The sequence below is a fragment of the Cygnus olor genome, chromosome 3, assembly GCF_009769625.2.
Source record: "Cygnus olor isolate bCygOlo1 chromosome 3, bCygOlo1.pri.v2, whole genome shotgun sequence".
NCBI classification, from domain to species: Eukaryota; Metazoa; Chordata; class Aves; order Anseriformes; family Anatidae; genus Cygnus; species Cygnus olor.
The window spans coordinates 61,631,496-61,647,028 of NC_049171.1; the positions used below are offsets into that span (position 1 = coordinate 61,631,496).

A 15,533-nucleotide genomic window follows, 5' to 3' on the forward strand; every position below is an offset into this window, starting at 1 on the left:
AAAATAGTAGTGAATAAAAAGGTAAGAATGTAGAGCATACACAGAGGCCAGGCAAATTCATAAATATTTAAGGCCTTTAAGTGAATGTTTATATTGGTTATATATATTGCTTTCTTCTCCACTCCAAAAAAAGAAAGTTAAGGTGGAAAAAAAAAGAAGACTAAAAAATACAAAGTTATAAAAAGAAACTGTAATTTGCTCGGGAAATGCCTCATTTTGAGAGTTATCGAGCATATGTAATACCCACTGACTTCTGTGAAAGCAGAATTGGAGCTCAATTTGCAAAACTCAGAAGACAAGCAGGGAAGCACAATGCGACATGGCCACGTGCCCAACTCATGTGCATCCAGAACTCCCATTAGCTGATGACAAATAGTGCAGATGCTAACTAATAATTCTAGATGAAGTAGCAGATAAAACAGTTAAGCATTGGCAGAAACCATAGAAAAACAGCTTCATGGAATTTTTATTTGTTTTCCAGAATTGAGAAGGATAGACACCTTCCACTGTAATAACTAAGCAATCTGACAAGATTCCAAGTTTCATGAACTTGGTATGGAAGATGAACGTCCTTGTTAATTCTTTAACTATGAAAAAAATTGAATGCAGATCTGCATCCAACTTTATCACTGTGTTTCTAATACTACATTTATCATCATGATCCCATGGAAACAACACAAGTAGCAGTCATTTCACAATCCAGGGCTCGTAATGAACACCAAGGAAATTCCGATTTGTAGTCTACCAACTTCATTCTGCTACTTTATTTTTTACCTCTGAATTTGAAAAATAAATAGTATCTTCTTACTTATATAATGAATACTAGGGAGTTTTCTGGATAAATTGAGGAAGAGATGCAAAGCACTTTGGGGAAGCAGCTAGGTTCCAAAAGCTCTGATAAAGCCTTTAAGGATTAACAGTACTTTTGGCCTGATTCAATAATAAACATTTGCATATGAGAGGTTAAGAAAGCATATGATGAAAGCAGAGTTATTTACATTAGAGCACAAACTACTAATCACCGAGTTTTTTGTTTGTTTGTTTTTAAGCTAAGCCCAATTACTATGATTTCCTGCATATAGAGTGTGATTCAGCAGTGTGTTCAGAGAGCTCTATACACATTTTCAAGTTCCTGTGCAACTCCTGAGAGTTGAACGCTAAAATAAGATGCTGATTACACTGACTGATAAGGACCACACAGAATAATTGTCCCCTCAAACATTTCCTTGAAGTATTTATCAAAAACATTACTCATTTCAGTGCTAGATGTCTCTTCAGCCCTGCTGCCAAGAGACTCCTCATGTAATGCAGTAAATGTTTATGGAGGCCTTTGCTGAAAAAGCCTTCAAGATCATGTACAAAGACCTCCCTTGTATGTTAAGGCTGCACCTCTAAAGCTGGCTCTTACTAGTCTAGAGAGGCAGAGAATCCTTAATAAGGCTGGGAACTCTCCCTTCCTAGACAGCTTTAAGTCTAGGAGCTTCAGAGGAGCCAAAAATAGTTCGGATACAAAAATAAATTAGAAACAGGCCTGGTTCTGAAGAACATCCCACCCCAAAGAATATTTATCTTCATAAAGCCAGGAAAAAAAACTGAAAAAACACTGAAAAAGGAAACAATTAGAAACTCGCACATTTGAAAACTAGACTTATTCAGTTTTATAATTGCATAAGACAAAGATTTCCCCCTTCAGCTCCTCATAGAGGCAGCCACTAAGTTTTCTAAGAATTCAGTGGCTCTTGAACTTGACTCATTTTAAAGTTTTCCAAGAGGTTTTGAACATCTGTCCAGATGAACAAATTAGAATTTCAACTGACAAATTAAATGACTATTGACAGGTTTAAATAACAAATGCAGGAGAATATACTAAAAAAGTACTAACCACACTATAGCTTACTAATGCCAAAAAAGGTGTGTTTTATTTTTTTTTAAGAAGCACAGCAAAACATACCATAACCAAAACCCAAACCACACTGAACTAAATGTATCATTGCAATTTTTGCTCAAAATAAGCTAAATCCCACAGGATTGAATTTCTACGTCTATTGATGGTGTTTTGTTTTTAAGTTATTGCTGGAAGGAAAAATAATCATCCATCTGTGCAAAAAAATGTACTGCAGACATAGCAACAGCTTTGTGTGTATGGAACAGTTATTATTAGAACAGAGCAATGACTATTTAAAAAACCGTAAGATTTCTGGACCTTTGTTTTTTAATTACACTAAACACAAACACCAAGTGGAAAGTCACACGATACCAAAGCATAGATAAATCCTAGAAAAACAAATGAGACTAAGATGAAGATCTGATCTAAAGGGATCACAACAATGGTAGAACACTACTTTCTTAGTATCAGCAGACACAAACTGCAAGGCTGGACCCTGTCAGACAAAAACGTTCACTACATTTAAGCTGGGCTAGCAGAGCAGACCCACTGGTTCACAATACAACACAACATCCCTGCTAAGAAAAACCTGCAATGAATGGTGCTTCCTAGTAGAAAACACTCCCCTGAAGTCAAGCAAAGTTAGCCAAAGATGGCAAAATTTCCTCCTTTGTTGGTGTCTCACAGACCAAAGAAAACCTAGAAGGCTTTCAACATGTAACATTCTACTCCTCTAATCCAGTCTTGCACACGTCATTCTTGATCCCACGGCTTATTAGTTCATGTTAACCTACTCCACATTAATCTTTGGGAGGTTATTTATTTACCTTTCCTATTGATTTGCTTTTCCGGTCTCTGAAACAATCTTTGAGCTTTTATTTCACAATCTATACACTACTCTGCCGCTTTTATCATCACTGCATTGACAGTCTCCCCTCCCTATGGGCCTTCTCTGAAACCGTTTTGGTACCATACCAAAAGCAAGCACAGAAAACCCATACACCAAAACTCAAGAGATAAGCAATTAGGACACTTCAAGACACATTAACCCGCCTCCCCACCTTCCCTAGTCAATTCCTCATATCCTCCTTGTTTCTGCATCCAGGCTACTTCCTGGCTTACATATTGTGTTCAACAAGCATCTGTGACAAGGACTACCTTCCTTGTGTTTAGCAGTTTCCCAGTATGCCAGAATCTCAGTGCACAACCACAGCTTTTGGATGCGATACAACTCAGGCAAGGGGACATGAAACGTTAGCAGTTATTATAATTCAACCTTAATTAACATAAAGTGATTATGAACTTTACAAAAATATTAGTTCTTAAGTTTAACAAATATTTTTTCCTAATTTTTTACATAATGAACTCTGAAGGTGGTCACTTCTGAATCCAGAATAAGATTTCTGGGGCTTCACTTACAACAGAGCATCTGTGGAAGTACTTGCAATATTCAGCTCCAATTTTGTGTCCATTACCCCACCAAGTTCTACAGCACTAACTTAATATAATATTCATTCAATTACTCTTTTCATTTCAAAAGATGAAAGGGAAACAACTTACCTTACTCCCCTGATAGAAGCAGCACTGAAGTTCCACTCATGAATACCCTTCTGTAACACAAGAGGGGAAAAAAAAGTTAAATAAAAACCCCTTCGTTTTGGAAAATCAAGAGCCAGTAGGCATATCTTCTAGCCTGGAACTCAAGAGACCAAAAGAGAAACATTTGGATTATAACAGCCTTTTAACAGTTATTCTTCAGGGCATTTCTTACATAAAAAGAAAGAAAAGTTCTACATAGGTTTGGTTGGTTTGTCTCTTTACTGTTTGCTCTGCAAACACAGTATATATTATTTTAGAAAGGAAGCAAAGCAGCAGATCAGCACCTAGGACAAACTATATGGGCAGCCCTTCTCAATTCAGCTTCACTTGCAACCTTCTAGAAAGAGGGAAGAAAAACCACCGCTGAGAATAACAGCCTGCTGTACATGCTCAGCGTCCTGAGTGTGTGGGAAGAATCAGCTGAGAACGCTACAAGCAGGGAGTCTGATGTTGGAGAGCGAAATGGAAAATACTTGAAAAGGAGATGAAATTGCTCAGGGAAGGAGCAAATCCAAAGGCCAACTGTCCAAAGAAATGGAAAGCAGACTACTTCCCTAGGAATCCAGAAGAGAGCAGTAAGAACGTACCAAAACTCCTATGAGCTGCTGGAGTACTAAACTAGGCTGGAAGAAAGAAGCCACCCTACAAAAATACAAAAGGCCAGGCCTCATTTGTTTTCCTATCTTTTACTTTTAAATCTGTCACACTGAGCAGAACCAAGTTCTCTCTGCAGACAGTTGTATCGATCTGCGCTTAAGTTTTAATAAAAGTTACTGCAGGAATCAGAAGCCTTTTGTATCTTCTGATGAAAACACTGGCCTTTCAGGAAAATGTGGAACTGCACCAGCTCTAAGTCCTGGCAACCTTGGGATCCCACCACAACGAGCAACGTATTTGAAGGAAATGCTCTCTACAGTTAAGCTTCATTTTGCGTTTTAGTCACCTGAGCAATCAGAGGGCATGGAGACAGATCTTGCTGAGAAGTAGTTTATAGCATAAGTGCATAGTGTCAAACAATCAAATGTATCCCAAACAACAACATGAAGATGTGTAGCATATAAAACATTTCATGATATTGACATACACAGGAGTCAGAACAGATACACGGCCAAAATAGATGCACAATGTGCAACAAATGATAGATGAAGTCATTCTCTCAGCTACGGCAGTTTTCTGTAAGGCTTGCTAGATCGGTTTTTTCCTCTGTAGTTCTTTTCTTTCTGCTCAAATTGCATTAAAGGTTATGAGGCTACTATAAAATGCCTAACACAACATACTGAGAATACATGCAAACATTTTACTTGAAGTACAAACTTCACATTGTTGTAATTGTAAAGTATTATGCAGTAACTACAGAATCTCTTAAATTTTAAATGGGGGGAAGAGTTTCCAGTGGGGCAGAGGGACAGGAAAATAACCTGAGATGAAGAAGTGGGACTGCATCTTGAAATACCGATGCTAGTAAGAAGTGTTGGTACCCATCAAGTTGACTGGTTCTCTTGCATGAAGAAAGACCACCTACTACACCTTCCTTATTTGCAGAGGGATTTATCCACACTCTTCTTTTACTCCTCACTCCCTATACAAGCTCTACCACTTTCCAGTTTTTTCCACTTTCCAGTTTTCTATGCTTGAAAACTCTCTTCAGAGCCTAGGTATTGGTACTTGTCCAATTCCCAGAACTTGGAATAATCTAAAGTCTAAATCTAAAACAAGCATCCTGACAGGCAGAAATTTTCAAGAAGCATAAGTATTGTGGGCTTTACGTGTCATCTACATGCAACTAAACTCTCACAGATTCATACATCTTTCATTAACCGCACGATGTTCTCAGGCAATGAAATAATATTAAAGTTATGTCCCTCAAGATCTTGCCAAGTTTTGAATACATTGGAGTAAACATATCAGGCATGCTATCCAAATCCAGCATCTGTTCTTCAGTTAGGCAAAAAACCACCAACCACCCAAAACAAAACTTAAAATGGTTTCAGAAGCCAACACGAAACAGAGACAGGCTGTTCTATTTCAAACTTGCAAACAGCACTGCTGCATTCCTCTAGCCCCATGTGGAAAGGACTGCTAAAATTAGGGTACTGAGGGCAAAAGTATCATGAATTCTACAAAACACAATGCCATCTGATTTTTATATTCATTTGCCTATGTAAAACCTATTATTAATAAGGGCATAAACAATAAGATATGCTGCTAAAAAAAAGCCACAGAAGAGGAAAAGGCCATGTTATTTATCCCACTATTGATTGTCATTCTCCTATTCACTAGGAAATTGCCAGCTACAAGCTCTGCTGAGTTCCACTTTGGATTTGAAGCAGAATTTAAATTTCTTGTGCATGAAGGGAAGTTCATATGCTTAATAACTCACAATCCTTATTCTTAAAGCAATGACTGCATTTTGGAAATTAAGTAAATCTGTTAGTTTTATGATCTGAAATCTGAAGCACAAGCTGCTAAACCTCTAACAGACCTATGCTATGTGGATTAAAATTGTATAGCTGAAGCAGTTTCCAAACCAAGACGTCTCACCTGTCCTTGTAGCCACGATAGCTGGTCTTTATTTGTTAACCAGTCCCTACAAAGCCTATTATCAGCCTAGTAAGGACAAAGTAAGAGCATTCTTTAGTGCAGTGTGCTGAAAGATGATACACATTTCCTCCACAAAATCTCTTCCTAAAGACCGATATTAGATTGGTTATATTCATCTGATACGGAATCCCGTATCTCCAAATTCTTCTAGTCCCCTTTCTCCCTGTAAAGTTTCTGGTGGATACAAAGGACTTTGGCAAACTTGCAACAACAGATTATAATCCTACAGCTGAATTTGTAACTACCAAATTGCCTGGTACATTCTTTTGATGAATATTATTGCTTGTAGGCAGGGATGCCTGCACTCTGTATCAATCAGATCCCAAACTACTGTCACTACAGTAAGGACTCTGCCCAGAGCAAAAGTACTAGTAAGCGCATCAAAAACTGACCTTGTCTACTGCTATCGTGTAAGTAGGGAAGCAAAGGTAGGTTAACACTAGTGTGCAGAAAATACAGATATACTGCCCAAATCAGGGCCATTGCTGAAAATATTAAGGAAAATGTACCGATAGCTGAAAGGAATGTTTACACGCTATGAAATACCTTTTTAGGAATCTGAGTGCACCCGCTCAAGTAAAGTTAACTCAAACTGAAATATAAGCAGTGATATGCCACATGCAGCAAGTCTACTTGTTTTACCTAAATTAAACTCTAAAAGCTACCAGGATTCTCCTCAAAAATACTGTAAGGTAAACAAACAGAGAAGAACCATTTAACATAAACAGTGTAAACAAAAGAACAAATTAGTATGGAACGGCGACAAACTACTTCAGACTGAAAGCTAGAAGACCTAAAGCAGCACTCTGCTACTTCAGCAGTAGTATTCCACCTCTAGGCTCTTTTACAGGTGCAGTGACATTCTCAAACCGTTTTCCAACAGAGTCATTTGTGAAACCTACACTACATTTGTGAAAACTACGCCAGTGTTCAGATGGAGCTTGATCATTCTATATGAAACTTTATACAGCAGGGGTTTCTGCAACAGAGATCAACAGGACTCAATAGCCCAAAACATCCTTTCTGGTCCTATGTTCCCTCTTATACTATAGACAAGCCACTTAACAGAACGTAACGTTTGCAAATGAACTACACACTAAAAAAATCCCACACCTACAAACACAAAACACGTGCACATACAAGTGGTTTCTAAATAGACTAAATTCTAAGTACAGAAACACTTTCAGAACAGATATTTTACAATAGCAAGGTTTACCCTGTCATACTGAAATCATAATTTGCTATGTGGTAAGCTTTGCTTTTGTCTGGGAACCACATAAAAATATTTTTTATTGTTATTCTCATAGGCTGAACCTACGTGAAAATAACATAAGTCAGAATAAAACAAATAGAAACTCATTGGTCTATGCAAATATTTCAGTTTGTGCTCTAATGTGCTATTTCAGGCACTGTTCATTTACGTTCTCCTCAAACTTGCAACAAAAATTCTAAGCAGTACTGTATCATGTCGTCTGCATACAAAAACATTTATCCTTTAATGGCACAAGTACAAAAGCTGAAGTATTGACTACCTGGAAAGTAGGTCTTCACTGTCCTACCTTGTAAGCAATCAAAATGCTGCCACAGAAGAATGACCAGTACTAATTCTTCGGAAGCACTTATGTTTCACGTGTTCTGATTCCGGCTGACTCAGCCTTGATTCGTTATTCGTGTAACCCTTTCATGTTTCCATGATCCCTTCTTTCTCTGGCGTTCTAAGATGTCCTCCCCATCTTCGCTCTTACCAACAGTTTGCTTCCTAAGCAACCCAGAAGGTAATAACCATTCACTGCTTCCTCTCTCTTTGCATCTCCAGAGTTTCTAAACTGCTTTCTAAATATATCTGGCTATCTCACACCTTGACTTAAGGAATTCCCTGAATTTCCAATTTCTATACCTTCTGAATGTCTATCTATCCTTCTGCCAAATATTTCTTTGCCTCTTGATTGATTGCCCTGCTATTTCAAGACACAAGACTTTATTACTTTCACATGAAAGGAATATTTACCACAGCTGAAAAGCAATACTGAGGGTACAGGAAGTTCATTATAAAAAACGCGTATGAGTACATATTACGCTACATCACAGATTCATAGAATGATAGAACGGTTTGGGTTGGAAGGGACCTTAAAGACCATATAATTCCAACATTCACAGCCCCCCCCCCCCCATGGGCAGGGACACCTCCCACTAAACCAGGTTGCCCAAAGCCCCATCCAGCCTGGCCTTGAACACCTCCAGGGATGGGGCATCCACAGCTTCTCTGGGCAACCTATGCCAGTGTCTCACCACCCTCAGAGTAAAGAATTTCTTCCTAATATCTATACTAAGCCTACCCTCTTTTAGTTTAAAGCCATTATCTCTTGTCCTGCCACCACACTCCCTGACAAAGAGTCGCTCTCCAGCTTTCCTGTAGGCCACCTTCAGGTACTTGAAAGCTGCAATGTGGTCTCCCCAGAGCCTTCTCTTCTCCAAGCTGCACAACCCCAACTCCCTCAGCCTGTCTTCACAGGAGAGGTGCTCCAGCTCTTTGATCATCTTCATGGCCCTCCTCTGGACTCATTCTAATACATTCATGTCCTCAGTAAATTTGCAGATGACACCAAGTTGAGGTGAAGCATCAATCTTATGGAGGGTATGAAGGCCCTGAAGAGGTTGGATTGATGGGGCAGAGGCCAAAGGAATGAGGTTCAACAGGGCTAAGTGCCGGGTCCTGCACTTTGGTCACAATAACCCCATGCAACGTGACAGGCTTGGGGCAGAGTGGCTCAAAAGCTGTGCAGAGGAAAAGGATCTGGGGGTGCTGATTGATGCTCGCCTGAACATGAGCCAGCTGTGTGCCCAGGTGGCCAAGAAGGCCGATGGCATCCTGGCTTGCATCAGGAATAGTGTAGCCAGCAGGACCAGGGAGGTGATTGTCCCCCTGAACTCAGCTCTGGTGAGGCCACACCTCAAGTACTGTGTTCAACTTTGGGACCCTCCCTACAAGAAGGACATCAAGGTGCTGGAGCGTGTCCAGAGAAGGGCTATGAAGCTGGTGAAGGGCCTGGAGCACAAGTCCTGTGAGGAGCGGCTGAGGGAACTGGGGTTGTTTAGTCTGGAGAAGAGGAGGCTCAGGGGAGACCTTATTGCTCTCTACAACTGCCTGAAAGGAAGGCGTAGGGAGTTGGGGGTTGACCTCTTCCTGCAGATAACTAGCGATAGGACAAGACTGAATGGCTTCAAGATGTGCCAGGGGAGGTTTAGGTTGGAAATTAGGAGACATTTCTTCTCAGAAAGAGTAGTCAGGCATTGGAATGGGTTGGTCAGGGAGGTGGTGGAGTCACCGTCCCTGGGGGTGTTCAAGGAAAGGTTGGACGTGGTACTTAGGGACATGGTTTAGTGGGTGTCAGTGTAGTATGGTTGAACCAGATGTTCTTGTAAGTCTTTTCCAACCTTAACGATTCTATGATTTTGTGATTCTTGTGTTCGGTGCCCCAGAGCTGAACACAGAGCTCCAGGTGGGGCCTCACAAGAGCAGAGAAAAGGGGGAGAATCACCTCCCTCGCCCTGCTGGCCACGCTGCTTTTGATGCAGCCCAGAATATGGCAGGCTTTCTGGGCTGCAAGTGCACATTGCCAGATCACAGTGAGCTTCTCATCAACCAACACCTCCAGGTCTTTCTCATTAGGGCTTCTTTCAATCCATTCTCTGCCCTGCCTGCATTTGTGCTTGGGATTGCCCTATCCCAGATGCAGGACCTTGCTCTTGGCCTTGTTGAACTTTGGTAAGAATGAGCTCCAGCATAGCACTTCTTGTTGGCTCCTCTATCACTGGGAGAAGGAAGTTATCATCAATGCAATCATCTGCATAATGACAGTATATTGCAAGTTATTTATAAAGTCTTAAGCCACGAATCTGTTGATATTATACACTGGTTATAAATAATCTGAAAGAAGATGCAAGTTAGTTTTAAAGATAGTGGAGACCGAAAATCTGGAGACCAAAGATACATTAAGTGACAGCATAAGCTTAAAAGAAAAAACACCTAGCAATGTATGTACACATTATTTTCATATATGTTGCTAAATCACCCTCTCCTTTACAGAAGTTAACATTAGATACAAATGACTGTTATATGGCTTATATTCCACGCATACTTTTAAATTGTGGAAAAAAGTTACAACTGCAGACAACATCACGATACCTTGTCATCAGGCAGCACATGCCAGATAGACACAGTCTTCTCCTCAGCTTCACTGTTGATGGAGAGATATGAGGGTTGATAGATTTTTGTTGGTTCCAATATTAAAACCTTGTAGAAAATAAAATGCAAGAGTTAGTACCAAATGTAAAATTTATGAAGTATTAAAATCTTTTAAAACTACTTCTGTAGTCATGCTAGAGCAAGAAAAACACGGGAAACAGGATGAATGATAGAGTTTTAGGTACTGGGCTAGTTTAGTGTGGCTCACAGTAACTTAAGATAAAAAATGCCAATTTTTTTAAATTAAGATACATGCTATCAGTGATGTGTAATTTTCCAAGTGAGTTCTCTGACAGCCATCAGATTTAGAAAACCTTCTGTCACAAGTCCTTCCATTGCAATGCCATTCGAGAACATATCTCCCATGTAGACAAGATTCAGGGTGTACCTTAATTATCTTTGGTAGAAGTACATTTGGGTAAATTTGAAAACATACATTAGCCTAGAGTTAGAATGAACTGCTTTTGATTTAGACCAATGTGAACCACAGTAGCCAGATTAAATGATTTTCTCATAAGCAACAAGCATCACTGCAAGAGGCTGACAGCTAAAGATTATAGAAAACCTCCTAGAATAAAACTAAAACTAGAAACATTATGTAAAAGAGATGGGATACAATACATCAAGATTAAGTCTAACATAGCCACTTGGTAAATGAAGCCAATCTGCTACTTTAATAATGAATTACATCCAGATCTACACCCTGTAAGGGAAAAAGTCAACAAAGCTCGGCTATTTGAAGAAGTGTGGTTTCTTATTAAAACTGTTTATGTATTTATTTTAGATTTTCAGAGGTAAAAATCTGATGTCTAAAGTGACAAATCTGTAGTGCCTGTGTGGAAGGTATTCTCATTCTGAATAACGAGAAGTATTATATTAATTCAAGAAGAAGCTACTCTATCTTCCACCAAACTGATTTGGGGAGTTCAAAGAATTGCTTTAGAAAGTAATGAATGATTGGAAAGAGCCATCAGTCAAATCTAAGTCCCAGCAGCTTCTACAGAGTCAATGAGCACATGGACAAACTGAAAGAAGCACAAGGCCAAATTTTGAAAGGCACTGAGGCATTTAATTGTGTAAATGGATGTCCAGTGGAATTTCAAATGTGTCTATCTGCATCTCTAGACAGAGTTTTTAAAATCTGATTTAGACCATTTCATGAACTAAGGTCGTTAGGCTACAGCCTACTTGCTATACAAGCCACATCATTTCTTCCTCTAATTGCTGCAAAGAGAATTATGACACCAATGCTACCAGCCAGGAGACCAACTGCCAGCTAAGTGACTACCAATGCCCAAAGTCCTTATGTTTAAGCTCCAAGACTTTCTAAAAGAAGATGATTTTTTCTTTGTAAACATAGTTATTTGTAAGTGTAAAGAAGTTACTATGTTTCATTTTGTTGACTTGTTGCATGGTATGATTTTGCTTTTGAATAGGCACAATTTTTTTATATATATATATATATATATATTTTTTTTTTAACAAGAGATGACATCTATCAGCAACACCAGAACAGTTTCCTGTACAGGTTTTCAAATACAATCAAACTCTGTGGTCACTGAGTGTGTCTTTTAGCTCTTGCTATTACTATGAGCATTTTGTCTTTTGATATTAATAAGAAAAGAAATTATTTGTCTTGGACTGTTCTATAAGTCAGAGAATATTTTAAGTATTTAGTTGTGACATTTTGTCATCAAAATCATAAGACTGGGCTCTGTTCTTTTTAAAAAGAGAGGATTCAAAATATTTTGTTTCTCTGCAAAACTTTAGGCTCATTCTCCTCAGAGAAGCAGAAAGAGACTCCCTAGAGTGTTCCATGTTGCTTTCATTTCACTGTCTCAGTCCATTGCTGTTCAATACTACATTCTTCCTTATCATTTATTATCCCATTTACAACCTGAAGCCAGAAGAACTGTACAAAACAAGTATGCACTTCAAGTATCTTGGGGGGTAATAGCGACTATTTAAAACAAAAAGCTGTATTTGCTAATAGGTAGCTAAAAGGAATATCCAAGACATTACTTCCTCATCGTATATCATTAATATATAGAGGCAAAGAACTTTTTACAGCACATTGTACAACGCTAAGGTATCTAATAAAAATATTTCACCAGAGTATTTGTGGAAGAAATCAGAAATACACACAAGTTATAGTGCAGCATTACTGAAATATGTTGTTTGGTAGCTGAAAAAAAGATTTGTCTGTTTAGTCTGATTTTTACCTCTACTAGATTTTTAAGCTCTAACAGAGCACATGCTTAGTTGGCAACAGGATATGCAAAGCCTGTTGAGTCAAAGAAAGACTGGAATTAAATGTCTTTTCTTCAAAATGTATCTTAATATAGTATCACCTGGAATGCATTGCAAAGTTTTGTTTTAGAAGCATACCCATTGGTAGCAAACACTAAATATCTATTTTGACTCTCAGTACTTTATTGGAACACACTGTGCAATCCCATTGTAGCCATGTGAAATCGATTAAGACAGTCTAATATGCAGGCCAAATGCATTTCTTCTGGACAAGCAGTTTATTGTCTGGGAACCTACGAACAAGCAGTGTTTTGTATTCATTTCCTTCATGTCACAATTAAAAACAAACAAAAAACACACTTACTGGAAATCTAACTACAGTCACATCTGTCTTTGTGGCTTCAACAAGGAAGTCCATCCAGAAGTCCACAAGTTCCTGTTTGGCCATATGTTGTTCAGGATTCAGTTTCTTAAAATGCTGATATATCAAAATAGTCTCTACGATAGACTTCAGGTACCTGTGATCATTCAAGCATACACAATAAATAAAATACAGTTTGCAAATAATAATGTCTACCCGTAATTATAACTGAAGCACCCACCGCTGCAACACCAAGGCAGTCAGTACAATTTCGGTTCTCTAGGACTGCTTTCAATAATAGCAGTTCCTCATTTAGAACTGGAAACACAGCAGCTACATTATTAATCTGAAATACAGATGAGTTCTGGTACAAAACTTCCTGCATATATTCCTGATTGTTTATACTGTCTACTATCCTAAACCATAAAAGCTTCCTGAAATACCTAAATCCTCCGCCTATGGACCAAAATGTGCCCATGTCCAACTTGTTTCTATAGTAAATCAAGCTCAAATGATAGTATAGTATATAAAAGTATATAAAATATTATATGATAAAATAATATGTAAATAGTATATAAAGATAGTAAACCAACCTCAAATGATAGCTCAAAAAAATAGTGCACTAGTTTAACTTTCTACACTATTCTGTTTTCCGTATAGCATCTGCGCTGGCAGTTGTTTAATTCAGATTTTTGAAGCACAGCGCTTCTGGAATTGATTACCCTATGAAGACAACAACAATTATGCTAAACAGCCTTTTTGGAATTACTGGGGAAAGGACAACAGCAGTGCTGAATGTCTCTCGAGTGCAGCTCATCCCTCTCTCCAATATTCTCCTTCGCAGGGTTAGTTTATGGGGCTCCTCATCACGTTGTTTTCTTTGGGCGTTTTTGAAAAAAGTTGCAAACAGCCTTGGGCATTTTTTTAATGAAAACAACTGAAATGAGATATATATGCCTAAAGAGGATTTATCACAGCTACCACCTTATCGCTATTAGACTATTCATAGAAAATTTATTTATAGGCTATATACAAGAAGATAAAATGCAAATTCAGAGGGCCTCTTGGGAACAGCTCCATAGCTATACCTTGTCCAATTCTCCCTCTTAGATTGTGTGGATATCTTGCATAAGGTACTGTATCTACTTCCCTTTACACTGGGGCACTCTACTGAACAGCAGGCAACAGACTGAGAAGGAATTGCTCACAGGAGAAATTTTCTGAAGCACAAATGAGCATGCTGTTTTTCTCAGAGTTTAATCTACAGGCTTAAATCCCAAAGGAACTGGGTACATAAAATCTTGACAAACAGGCATTCATAAACTCCAGAAAACTCTACCAGGAGATTCCTAGAGTGCTATCCAGCTCCTCAGTAAAACATGCACATCGTAAAAATGGGAAGTGTTGCATATAAACATGCTCTGAACAGCTTTTAACAACGTATTTGGTCAGAAAAATCAGAGTTCTCCATTTCAACAGTTTCTTACATTATATCAGTAAGTTCAGGATTTCCATGTCTTAGCATAAATAGATTCCCCTCTGATCAGCTTCTGGAGACAGACTTTTCTACCTTTATACAAAGGCAAAAATACATAAGGCTGCAATACAGGAAGCCTTGATTGGTAGAGTGACGACTTGAGTCAGAAAGAAATCTTGGTTCTTCCCAGCTAACAGGCCTGTAGTCTTTGAGTAAGCATCTGGTCCCTACTTGCTGCCCACATCCAAAGCAGAACAGGTGCCAGAAGCCTGCACTGCAGTTAGAACACACATCTTTTGGCCTCTGCATAACAGAAATTAAGTCTACAGGGCTGCCTTTAACCTCTAGATATATATCCTTTCCATTATTTGCAAATAACCTTTCCATTAATTGGACTTTAATCTTAATTCTTCTCAATTATAATCAGATCAACTTGCACCAGATAGCTCATTCGTATTCAAGTTCTTAAAATAGCTGATATGTGCAATAACCATGAAAGTATTCCAAGGTACATCCATGCCCCTTTAGCCAACCTGTCTGCACTCCCAGAAATATTCAGACAATTATGACTAAACCCACATACCCCTACCACCAGGCCAATGGTGAATCTGTCCTTCTCAGCCACCAAAACAGAGCCATGTCACATCTATCCATGAGTGAAGGGAAAAGAGGAAGAGAGTCCCCCATCTAGGTAAAGTGCAATGAAACTCCACACAGACTAGCAAAATCTGTCAGTTAAATACAATGCTGACTGTGATAGCTGAAGGAGTCCAATGTTTTAAAATACAGTAATGTACACGATCTTACTTATCACCTTACCATGCTGGTGCCTTTAGCTTAAACAGCTTTTCTGAAGCCTGGATCACTCTTATGTGGTCATTAGCCAACATACTGGCCCCCAAGAAAGATCCTACTTCCCAATAGCTCTGCAGTTTCTCCAAGCTCCCCTTTTTACCAAGCAGGCTGCTGATCTTTACCCCTGTAGTAAAAAAAAATAATAGGTCACAGGAATGTATTAATGTACTTTTAAAATAACCATTTCCCCAATTCGAAATCTATTCATTGCTTAAGTTACTGCAGCCTCTCCATTTCAAATGAAATAAGATGGAAAATA

General features: G+C 38.7%; 1 protein-coding gene across 1 annotated transcript in view; it reads right to left on the reverse strand.

Moving 5' to 3' along the window:
- The window catches only part of MAP3K5 (mitogen-activated protein kinase kinase kinase 5), a 101,571-nt gene that overhangs the window by 29,993 nt on the left and 56,045 nt on the right, over window positions 1-15,533 (reverse strand). The window contains exons 9-12 of the mRNA XM_040550455.1: window positions 15,239-15,398; window positions 12,946-13,099; window positions 10,272-10,379; window positions 3,446-3,495 (exon numbers count right to left, since the gene is read on the reverse strand). Coding sequence (XP_040406389.1) covers window positions 3,446-3,495; window positions 10,272-10,379; window positions 12,946-13,099; window positions 15,239-15,398 — 472 coding nt within the window. The remainder of the gene's footprint in view (window positions 1-3,445; window positions 3,496-10,271; window positions 10,380-12,945; window positions 13,100-15,238; window positions 15,399-15,533) is intronic.